Genomic DNA, 15,199 nt, shown 5'->3' with positions numbered 1-15,199 from the left:
CTTATAGTGTCTGTGGTGCTCAATAGTGAGATTATAGTGATGTTGTCATGCTTTATCAAGCTCCAATAGTATCACTACGATATTCCTATAATATTCCTATGGGGACTTATGGTTTTGCTAACTTAGTTTTGTATAGTATCTTTCTAAGATGTATTATAGGATTACTATAGTTCTTTTCATAAAGGTATTGACTCTTAGTTGCCCCACAATACACACTGCCTTAGACTTATTTTTCAGCCAAACTTTAGGTTTGAGTTTGCCTTCCAGATCCATGCAGGATATTCAGAGAATGAGTGGCAATACAGTCACTATCTGAATATAACACCTTTGTTGCCCACCGGCGGCGAACTCCGCCCACTCCGCCTATTTAAACCCACAATGTCATCAGGCGCTCAGACTACAGAACTTGATCTTGACCAACACGTTTGGATCCGTGGGAAAATACTTACTACAAACTCCAGATTCTGCCTTATAAATACCGAGAGGGGTAAGCATTTTCTTCACTTGCATTAAGAGCACATTTTCTTAAGTTGTGTTGATGAATTTTAACAGTTAACACAATTATTTTAAAACAGACTCAGCATGCATTTTTGGGCATTTTCAGATGAATATGGAATTCTTTTTGTAGGGGAAAAGTTTGTTTCTTTTGTTTTATGAATATATGGACATTGTAATGGCTTTATATGCAGAAGTTTAGATGTGGAAATCACTTGGGAGATTTCCTATCCAAATATTGCATATGTTTTAAAAGTAGCCTAGTGAGTGAGTGGTCTAAATGAATGAAGTGGGAGTGAATTCAGGGGTGCATTTCAGCAGGACCTCTTTTGTTTTATGATTTGTTGTAGTAGCTACATAGCTACATATCATGTGAGCAACAGCTTAATTGATCATTTATTTCTTCTGCTCTTGCCAAGGTTTCATCTGCAATCTCCACCAGTATTGCCTGGCCTGCAAATCAGAACCCAGCATAAAACTTTGGGGAAAGTTTTTCTTTTTTTCTTTTTCAATCTTGGAAGTTGAGCTTCGCCCAGGTAGTCCGGCAGCCCCCTCCTGCCCCAGAGGGAGTGAAAGTTGGCCCCGAGATGCGGTCCCTTCTCCCGCTTACTGTGTATTGCATCAGCCTGGTCTCCCTCCAGCAGCTGCTGGCTCTGCCGGTCGAGGAGCGTCCCGGGAAGAGCAGGTAGGAGAAACGCTACTTTATTAAGCACATAGTTTCGGTCTTCACCTCTGATTGGCTGCGTCGCGTTCTAAGCCGTTAAAAAAATACCTGATAAACTCGCACCTGGGACCGCGTTGCAAAATTTAAATATTAATGCGCAAATCACCTCTCGCACCGGTACTTACGTGTCGCTAAGCAACCCGTTTGACTAGCTAGTGTTCAAGGACTATACTGTTAGGCGGTAAATGTTAAAATAGCTATAATGTATTTATTACAGTTTATTGAACATGTAGCCTACATTCTTTTTATTAGCCTACATTAGTGTGTTGCGGTTTTATAAAAGTCAATAAGCCACTAGATGCAGTGCTTTACAAAGATTTTGCTAGTTTTAGGCTAATAACGCCAACTGTTTTAAAATCTCAGTTAAACACGGTTTCAAGTGGAGTAACGTTATAGTTCTTAGCTTTCACATTGTGGACGGACTCATTATAGGCTATTACTTAGACAACTGAACACAAATGTCAGTAGAAAAAAGGCGCACTTTAGACAAGACACAAACTAGGCTACAGCTTCATTTGGTGGAACTGTTTGAGGTTTACCATTGTGCGCATTTTATTCAACTATAGACTACACAGGTCTACTCGAGCGCAACAGCTGTATCATGTATGTTTATTATATCACATCGAGGTTACTGTGCGTAAAAGTGAAAGTGTTGTGTCGGGCAGATAGCGGATCATGCGGAGTGCAAGGTCAAAGCCTTTCCCTAATGTACTCTCCCTGAGATAACCCTGTTCACTGAGATAAGGCTGCAGAGCGGCTCAGCTGCATGGGAAAACTGGCACCGTTTGGCATCGCTCATATGCAAATTAACACATGGGTCACATCATATTTAGATATGATTAGGAGCGTGCTTTAAAACGTCACCCATAACTTTTTCTATAAAGTTCTTAAAAATCATATAGGAACTTAGGTGTCTCTGGTAGTCAATAGTGAGTTCTTAGTGGCCTTATCGTGCTTTATGGGTTTATTTCCTATGGTATCATGGTAATAATCCAATTAGGGACTTTGATATTTGTAAAGTATCCTTTAAACTTGCCTTCTTAGCAGCTGTGTGTGGATATTACAGCAGATCTAAATGTGACTGAAGTTTGGCTATTGTTGTGGCAGTGAATAATCCCAACTCAGTTCATTTTCAACCCCTCTATATTGCAGTGAATCCCTCCCCCTTGTATTTTTTATGAACAAATAAAGTGTGCATTATTTGGTACAATACAAACGAATGATGATCTTTTCTTTCCTCCTTCTTCTTCTTCTTCTTCCTCTTCCTCTTCTTCTTCTTCTTCTTCCTCTTCCTCTTCTTCTCCTTTGATCCTCATATGGTTTGGAGTAATTGACTGTTTCTGTTTATAGAAGTTTTCTTTAAGTCTAATCTTGCTGCGATTCTGTACGGAAAATATTTATTTCCAAGGTGGGAAAACCATTTTTTTCTCTGGTGTATGAATAGCCAGAAATACCAGCATCGGCTATTGTAAAGTATCATGTAGAGAACTGAGTGACACCTGTATTTTTCCACCCTATAAGTGGTAGAGTTGTTAATCCCAGAACCATGCATAAGACATTGGGCAATAACACAACAACCAGTGTGATTACTAACAGTGCAAATCGCTTACTCACACACACACACACACACACACACACACACACATGCTCTACCCAGTTTTTAATGTCAGGGAAGCCCGCCAGCGATGCAATAGGCGCCTGGAGTTGCAGTGTTGAGGAGGAGTGTGGATGATTCAGTGTGTGAACGCCCTCTTCTGGTGGATGTTAGAGCCACAGCTGCCGCTCTGCTGTGTGAGTCTGTAATGAAAACAGAAACAACAACACCACCACAGTGTAAATGAGGTGAAACTGAACAGTAAGAATCATCCGAAGACGTGTGTCAGACCTCAGCAGGAAGAAAGGGAGGTTTTTTTTAAGAAATGGACGATATTCGGTGGACATATTGGCAGGGTCAATCTGTGCCAGATCACAGGAGAAATCCACTCTAAAACACTTTAATTGATCTAAAACATCAGCGGTAAACGTCAGGTTTTGGTGTCAGTCCCTCAGCATCAAAGAGCGAGGGCTTCTTTCTCTCTAGAGCCGCCATTTTGCACCGAGAGACGTTCAACAATCATACAGGGAGAAATCCATCGTAGAAGAGGAGAGAGACCAGTTTCTCCACCCACAGGAGCAGAAGAGAGACCAGAATGCAATGCAGCAGAGAGACAGGTTGCGTTTTGAGTAATGGGCGCGTGACTTTAGCTTTTTATTCGACCGGAAAACTCACTTTCTTGCTCTTACTATGCTATCACTATCACTATCGCTCTCTCCCACCTGCAGCCTGTGTAACGCACAGCTGAATGGAACCAGTTCAGGCCTGTTCTCTGGGGGGTTGTCGAAAGGCATTCTGGGAAATGTAGGAAATCGCTAACTGAAGCAGAAGCAGACGAGGCAGGTTGAGGGGAAAGTGGGTACAGCAAAAAAGTAAATTACAGCACTTCATCACAAAATAACTGGAATGTATTAAACATCACAGATTGAAGCTATCTAACTCTTACAATGGTAAGAGTCGTAACATTGTAAGAGAAAATCACTTGGTAGGATAATGGATAATGGAGGCAGGTGGGCAAGCCAATACGTGTGTGTGTGTGTGTGCGTCAAGGTGTGTGTGTGAGCGTGTGTGTTCAAGCGGGAAACACCTGCAACTGAAACCTAATAGCTGAAACCTGTATCCCCATCTGTGTTTGTGTTGCTCTGGCCTTCCCGACTGTGGACTTCACTACAATCTTCCAGTCTTTCCCATTTCTATTTCAAACCATCAAAAGATTCCCAGTATGATTCGTCACTGCAGCTCTGTCAGTTCTCTCTCTGTGTGTGTTTAAGAGGGTGATGCAACACCTGAGTGGGATTCATTAGGAAAACAATTAGCTGTATAAGGAGACTGTCCCATATCGCATATTTTGTGTCTGTTCCATTTTGTTATCGACATTTCATCTTTGTCCATTCTTGGCACCCATTTCACACCTGATCCCTCCCTGTGAGGCCTTTCCCAGGGTGTCTTCCATTTTTTTCCCCTATAGTGACGTTTTCGTGTGACTTTTTCCCTTGTTCTCAATGACGTGCACACCTAATAATTCAATCTTAACCCGATTCAGACAGTACCCCAGACTAGTGAAATTGTCATGCTAACGCCTTCATCTGATCGTCTTAATCGGAGCAAGGTCATAATCAGCGTAATCTGGTTAACACACCTAGATTTCTGGCAAACCTTTAGATTTTTTGGGGCAGGTTGTTTTTTGTTTATAATTCAAACTGTATATGTCAAAAGTTGGCAAATACAAACAAGATAAGTGCTGGGAAAGCTGCTTCTTACGTACATCGGTTCCTTTAGACCTACAGACTGATTATTAAATGAATCCATGTAAACCGGGTAATTAGAGAAATAGCGTTACACTGAACCATGTAAATGTTGTAATCTAAATAATGTCTGAAGCTGGTTAATCCCAGTAATTGGCGTATTAGTGTGCATGTAAACATACTCATTGAGGGTTTTCATTTTGGGTGTTAAAATGTGTGAGACTGTGATTAAAGGCTATACACATAAATTTGACTTTGACTTTGACCACACAATGAGAGAGAGATTCTCACTATCCTCCTGCCACTCCTCCTGCCACACACTCCTCTCTACGTATTCTCTCTCTCTTTTCACATCACTCATAAATGTCCTGTCTGGCTTTTATTAGGACAGTAAATTCCCCGTCTTCTCTTAACTCCATAGAGCACATCCTGTTCTGTTACCATCGCACGCTGACAGCCTGATAATAACAGACAGACCTGGCTACTCTACATTTTTCCTCTGTCCGAGATGTCTGTCATTCCTTCGGCGTTCTGTGTTGGAGTCCATGCTGTCCCCGTCTGTCCTGATAAGGACACGACACTGTCCCGCAAATGCTGTGTAACGACGGCCAGTTCCAGGCCCTTTTCCTAACAAGGAGAAATTGCATGTTCCTCGGCTCACTTGCGAGACATACCCTTCATTGTCGTTTTTACATAACAGCTTGAGGTTTCTCTTAAGGGAAAATAGTCGGGGTCCGGAGCCAAACAACAAGTTAAATATGGCTTTAGCAGCGAAGCGGCTTTACATTAGAGATTCCAGCAGTGGGAAGCGGCTCATTGCTGCGAGACAGAGGACATGTTAGCCGATTTGCGGTGAAACTTTCGCTGCTCCGGCCCACTCTGCCTCTTTTCCGTCTGGACCGGGGTTCGACGACATGATGTGACTCCCACTTGTGACAAGAATGACAAATCGGTCTGTGTCGGTGTGCGTGCGTAAGCGCGCTGTGGGCGTGAGTTTGCTCCGACTCCTACTAGGCCAAACAAAGTTGTGTTCTTTATCGATTCGTTAAATTATTAACTCGCTCTGGACTAGGGCAGTGTGAGGTTCAGTTGTCCCACACAGACGGTCTTAACATAATATTTACCTGAGAAACAGATTCACTGAATTAATCTCGCAGAGGGTGGCTTCTTGCCTTGGTGGTGTTTGGCAAGCGACTTAGCACATGCTGTTGGCTTTAGGGTCCATCTTTTACTCTTAATGTTGATTTGCTATCTAGATTCTGACGTGTTTACACCATATCAACGAATAAAAAGAGTGTCACTTTCACTTTATCTCATTTACGTTCTTAGAAAACCACTTTTACGCTCGCAAAATGATTGAAACCAGGATTCCCTCTACAGTAAATCGTCTCAAGAGAGGCCTCTTCTCGTGGCTCACGGTCTTCTCTGATGTGGACTGCGGTATAAACAGAGATCTTGGCTCGGACTGTGCAGAGACGTATGAACCGTATAAACAGTCGTATGCGCCGTGGGGGTCAACCTGACCAAACCCAGGCTCGGAGAAGGTGGGGGAACAGAAAGCAGCGACCCGCCAGGCAGAGAATTCCTCTGTAGATTAGTGGCTAAGACCTAAATTCCACCCTCCGTGTCCATAAAGAGCAGGTTTCCGCTCCGCAGAGAAAGCCTAACCATCGGGGAGGCATGAATGTGCATGTATACTGTATATAGGAGAGCAGCTTATAGTGGGAACATAGATGAAAAGGCTTAAAGGAAACAAAAGCCAACTGCTGTTTGATGTTGTGATTGCGAGTGACTTGGCAGCAGAGTCGTAAAAGTATAGCGTTTCTCCTCTGAAGACGTCGGGAGGATTGTCTCCCCCGTCCCGACGTGATGTGGTTGGATCCCATATGCAGCGCTGCGCCTCATGTGGCAAACAGGAGAGAGTAGACGCCCATGAGTCATCGTTATAGCTCTTAACGTGGCAGCCTTCCTCTCCGTCTGTCATTTACTGGCTGCAGTCTCACCCCTTTGCCTTTACAAAGTACTTCTCATAATAACCCACTCGAGAGGTTGTGAAAGCTGCTCCAGAACAAGCGGGAATGTTTAATATGGGAATAAATCACCTTTCCTGTATTTCTGCTCTCCTCCTTCCCAACAACAATCTCCCCACTGTTACCTTCTGGGGGGATTACAGATGAATGTGCCATATTTAGTGCTGATTAAGGCAGCCCACGGTAAGCTTCAGCCTTTTCCGGTAGTCGTGTAGCATATCAGCAGCCTGGTACCGAGGAGGGCTTACCCGTCTCAGCGGGGGGCATACCTGGTAAAGCTCGGCACCGGCATGGGGAGACTCAGGCCCCGCTCTGTTTTGACTCCACACCTCAGAAGCAGAAGCCCACTGTGGGGTTAACGCAAAAGAAGAACCAAACACGGTTGTGCAGAGGGATCAGCTTGGCCTTTTATCGAACTGTAAAATCCCCAGAATCATCTTCAGTCAGAGGGACTTGTAGCTTAATGCCCTTAAATCTAAGACCATGCAAGGCGTTGAAAACCAGAGGTTGGTGAACAATTAAAGAAAGAGAAGCTCGGATATCTTTGATCCTCTGCCAATCACACAGATCTCCCATTACCGTCGATTTGCGAGATTAGTCTCTTAATTGCCAAATTAGGTCGTCTTGTGAGAACAGATGTGATGTGAAGAGAGCTCCCTCCTTGCATGATGGTTTTTTTTTCTAACTTTTGGCAGACAAGCGTGGCTGCCAAACGGCTTTCTGAGGGCTGAGAAGAGCATCGGGCTGTAACTGGAGCGGCTTCTGGGCAGGCTGACTCAGGCCTTGGCCTCGGCTTCGTCCTCCATTACACAGACATGGTCAAGTCAAAAACAGAAAAGATGACAGTATTTGTCTGTAAACTATTATATAAGAGCTTATGTAATAAAACTTTTAATTAAACGCAAAGGTATCCACCTTCAAGTGAGATAAAGTGGTCAGGCTATGTACTGTACCATATAGCTGTCTTGAAAACCAAACAATACCTCTAGAAACCAAACACTTGAGAAACGCAAACACGGTTTAACCTCATTTAAAGAGCGGGCACAATCTGTCTCATTTGACCCAGCTCTTCCAGGAAGTATTTCTCTCAGTAGATGTTGTTGTAGCTCAAACACAAGGTCTTTGTGGCTTTCTGCCAGTTCAGACAACCTGACTAGCCAAGTGGCCGCCGGCGAATACCAAGGGCTCGAGACAGCGTTCTGAATTCAAGGAGATTTAGATACAGACCGGCAGAGATGCAAAGTCCAGTCTTTGCTTCAGGAGGGCGGTTGAGGGTTGGAGGGTTCATGTCAAACTGGGACGAGGTGGTGGACTTGCGGTTAGACGGACCAGACCGTCCAGTAACGGAAAGATCACAAATTTGTCCATCGACCGCTATCTGTCCTGCCAAAGTGTCCATGAGCAAAACACTGATCCTGCTCACTCAGGTTGTCCAGGATAAGAGCTTCAGCTAAAAAACCTAAAATGTAAATAATGTTCCACCCCTCGCTCTCAGGTAGTGTACCCAGGGTGATGGAGAGAGTCTCACAGATGCCAATGTGCCAACGCCGAGTTTCGCTCACAGATCAGCCCGTTCCCTAAAGTGCTCTTTTATTTACCCTCTTTTATCGTTTCATTGTGCTTGATTTATATGGAGTGACAGGGCGAGCTCCCTCTGCTCTTAGTGTTAGCTTTTTTTCCACCAGAATTCAAATAAGAAAAAGAGAAGTAAACCCTCACTGCAGATTGTTTCACCGAAGAAAAATATTTTTTTTCAGAATACGTCACAAGAAACCAGCTCACTTTTTTTTTACTTAAAGGAGAAATCCACATCTTAAAACACTTGTAACACAGTTTAAAAACAGCTGTTGGTGATGGACCTTGCATCTCTGGGCCCATTTTGGTGATAAGTACTGTATTTTTCTTTTCACCACAGATAACTGGCAAAACATAGACAAGCTGACGTCACGTTGAGATATTTCCAGCGTGCCTACAATGGAGCTTGATAGCAGAAAATTGGCACCCATGGTAGAGGAACAGGACCTCACATTTAGTGCGAGAGAACAGAAAATAGACAGAGAGTACATATCTATATATACACAAAGAGGGCACTCTGTGGGCAGGCTGTGTAGAAGAACTAAGTTTTTTTCTTTTCTTATGAGAGTGTTTCATACAAAGGTGACGAATATGGGCTAATTTTCATGGGTATTTTAGACCCGTGAAAATATATCTCCTTTGCAGTCTAAGCTTGGCAGGTCAGGTGGGTGTGACTTGGTGATGTGGCACCGTGGCACAACAAGCCTGTCCCGGAAAGAGTGCCTGCCCCCGCTTGTCTGTTCCCTGGCATTATGCATCTATTTATCGAGACGCTTCCATTGTTGGACACCAGGGCTTCTACAGGCTACCAGACACGCTAGCAGTTAGCCAGCTAAAATGGCTGAACAAACGAAAACCTTGACATTTCAGAGAGGGATCCCGCGGCCGCAGCGCAGGCCGTAAGAGACGAGGTTTTCTGCCTCAGAACCCTGTGATTTCTCACATTCCAGCGAGTAAAGACTGGGCGTCTGTGACGAAACAACACAAGTCAGCACTTACACAACTGGAACACGCTTTTTTAAAATTAGATCAACCGTCGCTGCGGCCTCTCCGAAAGAACGCGGGGAAACAGAACAGAACCCAAAGCTGTGGAAGAATTTTCCCTTTTGAGGAGGAACAGCAAACACTGCAGATAAATTTGCTCTGCTGTATTTAAACCTCATTACAAGAGGAGAAGCTGTTACTAATATTTAACATATTTGTCACATTTATCCGCTGGCTGCCAGGTGCAACAGCATTTTCCTATTTACAGCTCCCCCGACCTTCAGCAGTGGTAATTGATTAAGACTCAGTGACTGGAATCAGAGCGCTTTGTACAAACACAGCGGTGACAGTTCAGTGAGGAGCTGCAGGGTCAAGTTGTGAGCAGCCACTGTCTTTTTCAAACAATGAACAGATGGCGAGGAGTCCAGTCAGCCAGCGCTGTGTTTGCTGAACGGCCCGTTCCCGCTACTCAACCGCACTGTAGAAAATGTCATCTTAACAAGTCATTTAGTCTGATATTCAGTCTCAAAACAAGACAAAAAGTTTGTCTGTTGGGTGAGAACAATCTACTTGTTTCCAATACAGTTTCACTTGTTTTAGAAACAACTTCCAACATCTTGAAACAAGGCAGAATAAGGCAGATCGCTCCACTATATCAAGAAAAGGAAGAGGAATTTCAAGAAAGTTGCATTGAAATTTGCATTGGAAAAACCCTAAGATTGCCATATTTTTTCAGTTGTTTTCCAAAAAATCACATTTTAAAACACAGTACTAGTGTAAAAGACTTGTTGGGATGGATATTTTTGCGGTGCAGTCGCTCCTCTGGACGACTCGTATTGACACCCAGGACACTGCTGACCAAGTAAAAATCTGCCATGGGCCGCTGTTTGCTGAAGCCCAGTTGGGCATTAAAATGCTGCGATGTCCAGGTTTTGATTATACAATGTAATCGGTGAGGTTGAGCCTGAGTACATGTTGTTTTAGGCCATGTGAAAAGCCATTAACCTTCCTGGTGCATTAAGAGAGGCGCAGGCTGCACACGTGGACAGGTGACGGACCCTTCACATGTTGGGTAACTGTGCAGAGAGCTACAGTGTGTTCAGACAGCAGGCCAGTCTGATTTGTTGATCGAATCTGTTCTTTAAGGCTGACTGTCCACGCTGTAATTTACAAGTGACCAGATCGGATTTCGGTGTAATCATTTGCTGTCCTTGGTTGTTATAGTAATGAGGCAGGCGTGTGCAAGCTGACTAAGAGTGCGCTTTCTGTCCAGCAACACTTGAAAGCCGATCTGAGCGGTCAGACTGAGTTGCAATTTCAGAGATGCAATTTGAATTGTATTTCAAACCACTTACGAATGTGGTTTAAATCTGACCGGAAAAGATCAGAAAGGGATTGTTTGTGGTTTTGGAGTGTTTTGCGATATTGGATATGAAAATTAGATATGAGTCAGAGTCAGAGTGCTGCTTTTCCACTGCAGTCAGATCTGTTTTTAGTTCTCAGAATCAACATTTTGTTTGATTATGAATGAGCATCAGATGTTCACCTGCAGGACGACGTCTCACCTGTTTTCTCCCTCCATCTTCTCCTCAGGTCAGACCTCCTCCAGAAGCTCAGCGGCCAGACAGACGAGGCCGCCTTCGCTCCGGGAAGCCAGCCGGAGACTGCCACGCCGTCCTCAGCCCCCAGCCGCTCCCCAAAATGGCTGCCTGGTTTCCTCAGACACACAGCGACCACAGGGGTGAGAGCGGCGTTGCCCGGCCTGGCGTGGGCGCAGCCAGCTGAGGGTCTGCAGGTCCAGCGGAGGGCGGCGAGAAGTCGTCGCCACGCCCACTCGGGGTCGCGGGGGGGTCACCACCACTCCCACCACGCCCAGCTGATGAGAGTGGGTTGTGTCCTGGGAACCTGCCAAGTGCAGAACCTCAGCCACCGGCTCTACCAGCTGATTGGCCAGAGCGGGCGAGAAGACTCCTCCCCCATCAACCCCAGGAGCCCCCATAGTTATGGATGAGTTATTCTTGGATTGGCCTGTCCAAACACCCACAGCAAGTCTATCTATATCTCCAGATATTTATCTCTTAATGTATTACTGATAGTCTTTGCATTAGAGCGTGAAGTAGTCCGTAACTTTTGTATATCTGTCTCAAAATGACACTCTTCTCAAATGACTGTTGTGCCTCTCTACTCTGTGGAAAAGGATTCAAATTCAGTGACCTGAGCGGCTGAATCCTTTCTGAAACCCCCCAAGTTGATTCCTCTCACCACCCTGGGAACATTTGCCTTTTAAAGGACATTTGGGTCTCGTCAAAGTCTTTTCGTTTCTGCCTCCTGACCGCTCAAGAAGCTCAGAGGGCCCAGTTTGACATCTTAATCCTGTTAATGTAAGAATGAAGGCTTGTCCGCCCGTCGCTCTCTTCAACACCGTCGAGTGGCCCGGTCCCGTCTGTGTAATGCCGACTGACCTCCCCGGCGGCGGTTAGCCCTTGGCTCATTGATCAAACACTTAAGCCCCCTAATGTGGATTTCAACCTCAACTTAGAGCTGGATCCCTGTCGAAACCAATGTATTCCCAAAAGCCCCTTGAAAACACCCAATGAACCCTTTTACCTCCTTTTTTGTTACCCACCCAACCTCCGAACTCCCTGCCCCGCTCACAACTGCAAGGACAATTTCAAGGGGGCAAATTCAACATCTCTGGAGCGGTTTATGACTTTTAGACCATTATCTGATGTCAGCAACCCCCCCCCCCCCAAACCGAAAAGAATTTCTTCCTCGGTGGGTCAAAGAATGTCTCTCCCCAGGACTTTATGTTTCAGGACCACAGTTTACATTCGAAAACCAGCCACAGCACTTGAGTTAAACCAGAGTTTGATAGCATTCTGAGTCAGGACTAACCACACAGAAACTGCACGTTGGAAAGAGAAAGGAGGAGGGTCCAGTTGCTTGGAAGGAATCTCTACATTGGGACTCTCAAGGATCAGTTTCAGGGCTGCGTTGTAGCGGCCGGTTGGCCAACACAGCACAGCAGGTGGCAAAGTGAACCGCGGAGCCACGGATCAGCGCACCCACTGTACCGCTGCTGCCACTCCCCACCCCCACCCCCAACCCCCCCACCCCGAGGGCCAAGGCTGAAATATTAGCTCTTTCACGTGATTCATAAGTAAGTCAGGACTCTTGGTTGACGGCTGTTTAATAAACCTGACCTAATCACTTCAGTCATATGCACCGCCACAGCAGGGGGAGGGTGGCTTATACACCCTCCCCCAAACAAATACATAAATATACAGAGACACACACATACACACACACATGCAGACTTAAAGTTTGCAGATATTAAGAGATTCAGAGCTAATTGTGCCCCTTAGCCATCTAAATCCCACATTTCAGGAATATGAAAAAGTCTAAATCACATTGAGCTGGATGCTTTGTAGCAAAGGGACCAGTCAAAATCCAAATGGAGAAATGCTACCAAACTCCATGCTAAATTAATGTATTTTTGTGACTTTTTTTCACCTGACCAGCAGCCATTCAGCTGCAGGTTGTAGACTCCTGAGATGTTTTGGGGCACCATTTGCTGTGATTTCTGAACACAAAAAAGCCTATTCCATGCCTTGCCCAGCTGGAGGCCGAAATAAGACTCTCAAATCCCAAGTCCAAGCCTCTAATAATACACACTTGCCTTTGCATGTGGCGGGTTACAGTGATTTTCATTCGATGTTAATGAAAATAACTGAATCCGCTATCTCCAGGTCAGCCGTCCCTGACATTCCCTGAAAGCAGCACATGACAACACCTTGTATAAACCAATATTGTTGGCAACGGCAGTGTGTTAAATGGGTTTAAAGTAGCTCCGAGACCATGGCAAAAAGCTCTACTGTTACATTGTGGGTTTGTAATGAGAGACCAGGGTGACCAAAATTTTAGGTGTAAGAGTGCCCAATTTCAAATCTGTAAGCAAAATACCGTAACGCCGTTAAAAATACATGCCCTGAAATTTATTTTTCTCTATTTATGTCTGTCTCTGAAATGGTGGGCGGATGATTGACCAAGAATAACCGAAGTCAAGCTTCCCTCAACAAGCATCCTGACTTTTCACCAGCCTTTATACTTACAGAAAATGCAACCATCTCTATAAAATCCACATTTTCAGTCAGAGCCAGCGTTATATTATGTATTTACATAATTAAAAACTTCTATTCCAAGCCTTTACCATATGGTAACCTGATCTTAACTTGGGCAGTGGTTATCTGTTTTGTCGTAGGAATATGGGCCAAAATATTGGCCCGCTGCCAGATTTTTGTTCACATTTAGATTATCGTCTAATTGTTAAATTAATTTTTTAATCACAGGAATATCTATTTTCTAGATTTTGTTGCTCTTTTGTTTTGCAAATAATTTTACAGACATAAAAGTTTGGTATTGCTCAAAGAGCAGTGGTTTAAACTCACCAAATACCTGGCAATACTTGACTAAATAATAACTTTACATTATGTGATCTGCATCATATGATAATGTGTTCTTCTATATCTTGATCTCTGTGTCTTCTGATTTTATTTGTCTCTTTTGTCTTCATGTTCTTCATCAACAGTGGGGTTTCTCTCTTTATATTCAGTCTTAGTCTCTCGCCCCTTTCTGCCTCTCTCTGTCTGTCTGTAATCATGGAGGCCTCGAGGTCAGAGGGTAATAATCGGTGGTAGTTTTAAGTCTAATCTGTTCAAAGGCTTGCTGAAGTGAAACATGCCATTCTCTTTGCTGTAATGGAGCTAATCAATGTCTCGTGACGGATCATTAAAAGGCTTTTCAAACGCTGAAAACCCTGGTGGATCTCTCTACTTTTTAAAAAAAAAATGTACCTTAACGCACACACTACACTCTGGAATGTGTGTGATGTGATGTATTTGTGTTCGGCCAGCCGTACAGTACGCAGCGTATCAGCAGACTTATCTCCTGTGTTTGAGCTGTGCTGTGGACTTCCCATTTCGCTCCCGCCGTGTGTTTTTTGTGACGATATTCAGACGCAGACTTTGCGTCACCGGAGTGTCCCAACTGAAGCGCCGTTTGTCTCGGGAAACCGCGTAGGATCGCCAACCGCTAATACCTCCCCGTGTGTGTCAAGAGAAACATGTTACAGCAGTCCGAAATAAAATACTGTCACTGCTTCCTATTGCAAAGAGACACAGGAACGAGTGTCGTGTGCACAGTTAGCGTGTAAAAATGAAATGTGTTAGTGGTGTGAAATAGATCCTGCTAGATTCTGCTCTAAATTTGTTTTTCGCTCGTTTTCCCATTTATTAAAAGTCAGATGTCTTTTTTTTTTTTTTTTTTAGGGTCACAGGAAAGCACTTTAATGCAAACGTGTGTTGTTAGTTTCTCACAACTTGAATTTCAGTCATTGTAATGAACTTGTGAAAGACGGATGAGGTTTCTGTTGTATATATATATATGTTGCATTTGATGAGGTTTTCTGCGAATGTGTTTGAAGATGTCAGTGAGATGTCACTCCATGTGGGGTCAGGATGATTGTGAATATCGTGTGCACCTGTGAATATATATTCAGCCAAACTATTTAAAGAAAGTTATGTATTTAAGTTATCTTTGTATGTTAATATCTGTATGTCACCAAAGACTATTTATCTCACATTTTCCATTGCTTCTGAAACGTGACCTTATGGTGGGAGAGAAAAAGAAGTCTTAACTGTAGTTAAACTGTTACTGTTTGACAATGTCCTTCACTCTCTGTAAAATAAAGAACTACACTGTAGTGTGATGGTGTATAGAGTATGCTTCTGATTTGAGAAAGTGTGTCAGGTCAGTCTGTGTGCGTGCGTATATGTGTGTGTGTGTGTGTGTGTGTGTGTGTGAGTGTGTATGACAATAACAGGCAGTATGACCTATTCTAAGAAGCAAAAGTGTTTCATTCCCGAAGAGATATTCACCATTTGGAAACACTACTCAACACACCTACTCGTATGGCAATAAAGTAAAGAACATTATGGGTTATTATTAAATTTATGAGTCGTTTTAAGACCTTTACTTACAAAACAGTTATGTT

General features: G+C 44.0%; 1 protein-coding gene across 1 annotated transcript; it reads left to right on the top strand.

Moving 5' to 3' along the window:
* Nucleotides 1–411: 411 nt before the first annotated feature.
* Nucleotides 412–14,896, top strand: adm2a (adrenomedullin 2a). The gene is made up of 3 exons (XM_071537008.1): nt 412–487; nt 915–1,180; nt 10,741–14,896. Exons 2-3 carry the CDS (start codon nt 1,083–1,085, stop codon nt 11,156–11,158), a joined length of 516 nt encoding a protein of 171 aa, XP_071393109.1. The 5' UTR covers nt 412–487; nt 915–1,082; the 3' UTR covers nt 11,159–14,896.
* Nucleotides 14,897–15,199: the final 303 nt, after the last annotated feature.

Source organism: Centroberyx affinis, unplaced genomic scaffold, assembly GCF_046629955.1.
Source record: "Centroberyx affinis isolate AG114_WGS23_722 - 3 ecotype Tasmania unplaced genomic scaffold, CSIRO-AGI_Caff_v1 ptg002974l_1, whole genome shotgun sequence".
In the NCBI taxonomy this organism is placed as follows: domain Eukaryota; kingdom Metazoa; phylum Chordata; class Actinopteri; order Beryciformes; family Berycidae; genus Centroberyx; species Centroberyx affinis.
This window is presented reverse-complemented; position numbering and strand designations above follow the sequence as displayed.

Bases quoted from the DNA above. Each gene is read 5' to 3' on its own strand.
- adm2a (XM_071537008.1), top strand. From the start codon at position 1,083: ATGCGGTCCCTTCTCCCGCTTACTGTGTATTGCATCAGCCTGGTCTCC. The intron at 1,181-10,740 runs GTAGGAGAAACG...TCTTCTCCTCAG, and splicing joins GAGCGTCCCGGGAAGAGCAG to GTCAGACCTCCTCCAGAAGC.